The following is a 3,681-nucleotide window of genomic DNA, read 5'->3' as shown; positions in this document are numbered from 1 at the left end:
ATATACGTGTACATATACATGTATATGTATACATATACATCTCTTTCTCTCTCTTTCTGAAAGTATCTGTCATTACAGTATAGAAATGTGATTGTTTCAGTTAGTGGAATAATGTGTACATATACATCTATATGTATACATATACATCTCTCTCTCTCTTTCTCTCTTTCTGAAAGTATCTGTCATTACAGTATCGAAATGTGATTGTTTCAGTTAGTAGAATAGTTTCATTTTTAAAGTGAAAGTATTTGACATGAGTGTTTTTGTTTCACTTTTGACACACATTCTCATTTTTATTTCTATAGATGTGCGTAAGGTATTTGAGGACATAGCTTTTCTGGGTCATTGCTGCATTTTTTGCTAACTCTGTATAATCTTTGTTTCAGAAAATAATAATGACAGACCCTCAGCTTACTCAAGAAATGAAGAGGCATGTTACCATTGTGGCTGTAAAGGCTGAGCATAGCAATTCAGAAATATCTTGAATTTTGAAAGTTCCTAGATCTTTCGTCTACAAAGTTTGTAAGGAGCTAGAGACTGAAGATGGTGACGTATCACCAGTATCAAAGCATAAAGAGCATTCTAAACACTCTAAAGTCATCAGAACACCTGGGTTTATCCAGCAAGTTCAATATGACGTCAATTGCAAAAGATCTCCATGTGTCTGAAGGAACAGTGAAAGTTGTTGTCTACAAAGACAGATATAAGTCTTATATAATGAGGAAAGGTCAATTTGTCAGGAAAAGTAAAAGAAAATCAGTACATCAGATCTAAAAGGCTCTTAAACAAACTGAAAAATCCAGCAGAAGAAGATTTGATTTGGTTTTTCTCAAACGTGAAAAACTTCGACCATGATCAAAAAGTTAACAGAAGAAATGACAAATGGCTATGTAAAGACCCTTCTGAAGTTCCAAGTGTTTTGCATACAAAATTTCCTGCAACTCTCATGGTTTTAGGGATTGCCAGCAATGAAGATGTGATGCCTCCTTCTTTCCACAAGGCCTTAGAGTTAACTCTGCCACCTACATTGAGGTCCTGGAAATAATTGTTAAGCCCTGGATAGATAGTGTATGCAATGGAAGGCCATATGTGTTTCAGTAAGACTCTGCATTATCACACATGGCTTTGGTAACACAGGAATGGATGGCTGAAAATTTTCATGATCGCATAACCCCTAACATTTGGCCCCCTAATTCCACAGATCTCAATCCATTGGACTATTGCATGTGGATCATTGTTGAGAGAACAGTCAATGAACACACCCATAACACCAAAGATTCTTTGAAAGGTACCACAGTAAGAGTAATGTCCAAAATGAACCAGGACTACTTGATTTGAGCATGTACATGATTTAGATCTCATATAGAAGCAGTTGTTGAAGCTGATGGTGGCTTTATTGAATAACATTATAAATAAGGTTTATTTTCATCCTCATAGCATTTTTTGATAAAGTTACTATCTGTTATTATATAGCTGTTTTTTATAAACATAAATCTGTCCTCAAATATCTTACGCACCCCAGACCTGTTGAGGCAAGTGAAATTGAAATTGAACTAAATTTGATGACTGGCACTCAGGCCAACCTTCACTCATTAGACACTAAGTTCAGCTTGTGAAGACCTGTTGGGGCAAATGAGATCGAAACTGAACCAAATTCGATGACTGGCACCCGTGCCAGTGGAGCGCTAACAACATCATCCAAGTGGAATCACTGCCAGAGCAGTGGTCTCATGCCGGTGACACGTAAAAAGCACCATTTGAATGCGATCGTTTCCAACTACGCCTTACTGGCACTTGTGCTGGTGACATGTGAACAAAACATTGGCTGACTCCTGTGCAGGTGGCACATAAAAAACACCATTTGAGTGTGGCCGTTGCCAGTACCGCCGGACTGGCCCTCGTGCCGGTGGCACGTAAAAAGCACCCACTACACTCTTGGAGTGGTTGGCATTAGGAAGGGCATCCAGTTGTAGAAACTCTGCCAGATCAGATTGGAGTCTGGTGTAGCCATCCGCATCGCCAGTCCCGAACCCATGCTAGCATGGAAAGCGGACGTTAAATGATGATATTTATGAAAAGTATTGTTCAATGTAAAATTATTTTTTTGTTTGTTTTGTTTTTCCTGTTAGTAAATGTATAAAACTTCTCTTGTTTAAATTAGGGCCGAGCACTTTCCCGTGCCAAATCTCGTCGTAATCTTGATTACATGGACGTATTAGAGGCCTTAAATGCTCAAGGAATCAGTATACGAGTAGCTTCCCCTAAACTTGTTATGGAAGAAGTAAGTTGATTTTTTTTTTTTCCTTTTCTTTTACCTGCAGCAATATTCTTATTTTGTTGTGTCTGAGGAGAGTCATTCTGTTTTAATGCCTTGTTAATTAACACATTCACAGGTTCAATTTCCACTCATTTATTTATTTATTATTTTTTCTTTCCTAAAATTTTCATTACTTCTTGCAACCTCTTCATTAGTCGTTGACTGTCTGTTATCAGAGTGGAGTTCTTTTTGTTTGTTTGTTTCTGCACATGTATGTGCATCAGTGTGCATGTTTATACATGTATGTATAATATTATTATCGTTATTCACTAGCTGGTCCTGTGGAAACTTCACGGACAACATACAAAATGTAAGCATCTGTAAATCGTGTGCTGGAACAGTGGGAAATGTTTCTATATTGTGACACTTACAAAATATAGAAAGAAGTGTAAAACTGATAACTACATAATCCAACTAAAATATCTCTGTTAAGCGCCCACAGAGTTACTATTATCCTTAAAATACATTGTACATATTCAAAGAAACTTCTTCATTTGGAGGTACAAAAAATTCTTCTGGTATTCTTTTACTCGTTTTAGTCATTTGAGGGTGGCCATGCTGGAGCACCACCTTTTCGTCAAAGAAATCGAACCCTGGACTTATTCCTTGTGAGCCTGGTGCTTATTCTGTCAGCCTCTGCTAAACCACTAGGTTACGGGGACGCAAAAAAAACCTGCATAGGATGTGAAGTAATGGTGGTGGGGGAACAAACAGAGACAAACACAAACATGTATACATGTATATACGTATATACATGCATATATATAAATACATTTATATACATATATACACATACATTATATTTGTATATATATATATATATATATATATATATATATACATACACATATATATGTTTACATACATATGTATATATGTATATACATAGGTGTATATATATATGTGTGTGTGTGTATGCATTTTCTTCCAACCACTTGAAGGTTTATCTTGCTCCAGTCCACTCAGCTGGCCAAAATCAGTTGTAGCTGTAATCCAAAGAGCCAGCCTTGTCACATTCTGTGTGAGGCTGAATCTCCCCAAGAACTACGTTAATGGTGTGCATGTCTGTGGAATACTCAGCCATTTGTTTTATCCTGATGTGGTAATGAAAAGTAAAAGTGACAGCCAATATTTGCTGGTGTTATTTAACAATGTATCTGTGTATGTACTTTTCGTTAGATGTATGTATCAGTCTACTCTGAAAATACTGATAAACATTTAAAAACACAAAACGAACGCCACCTTCCTTTCAGTCACCACTCACTCACTCTCTCTCTCTTTCTGTCTCACTTCCTCGCTCCTGCTTTTAATTTAACAGTGTATGTATGTATGAATGATATTATTTGAATCAGTTTGGTAAATAT

At 36.6% G+C, this 3,681-nt stretch overlaps 1 protein-coding gene and 1 long non-coding RNA gene across 3 annotated transcripts in view; one reads left to right on the top strand and one right to left on the bottom strand.

Moving 5' to 3' along the window:
• Window positions 1-3,681, top strand: part of LOC106867593 (RNA-splicing ligase RtcB homolog) — a 53,524-nt gene that overhangs the window by 46,018 nt on the left and 3,825 nt on the right. For both annotated transcript variants that reach the window (XM_014912511.2, XM_014912512.2), the window contains one exon: window positions 2,162-2,281. In XM_014912511.2, the coding sequence (XP_014767997.1) occupies window positions 2,162-2,281 (120 nt within the window). The remainder of the gene's footprint in view (window positions 1-2,161; window positions 2,282-3,681) is intronic.
• Window positions 13-3,681, bottom strand: part of LOC128248147 (uncharacterized) — an 84,633-nt gene continuing 80,964 nt past the window's right edge. The window contains exon 3 of the long non-coding RNA XR_008264434.1: window positions 13-169. This is a non-coding gene — a long non-coding RNA (uncharacterized LOC128248147). The remainder of the gene's footprint in view (window positions 170-3,681) is intronic.

The sequence above is a fragment of the Octopus bimaculoides genome, chromosome 6, assembly GCF_001194135.2.
Source record: "Octopus bimaculoides isolate UCB-OBI-ISO-001 chromosome 6, ASM119413v2, whole genome shotgun sequence".
In the NCBI taxonomy this organism is placed as follows: Eukaryota; Metazoa; Mollusca; class Cephalopoda; order Octopoda; family Octopodidae; genus Octopus; species Octopus bimaculoides.
Note: the sequence above shows the minus strand (reverse complement) of the source record. Positions and strands in the feature narration are given on the sequence as shown.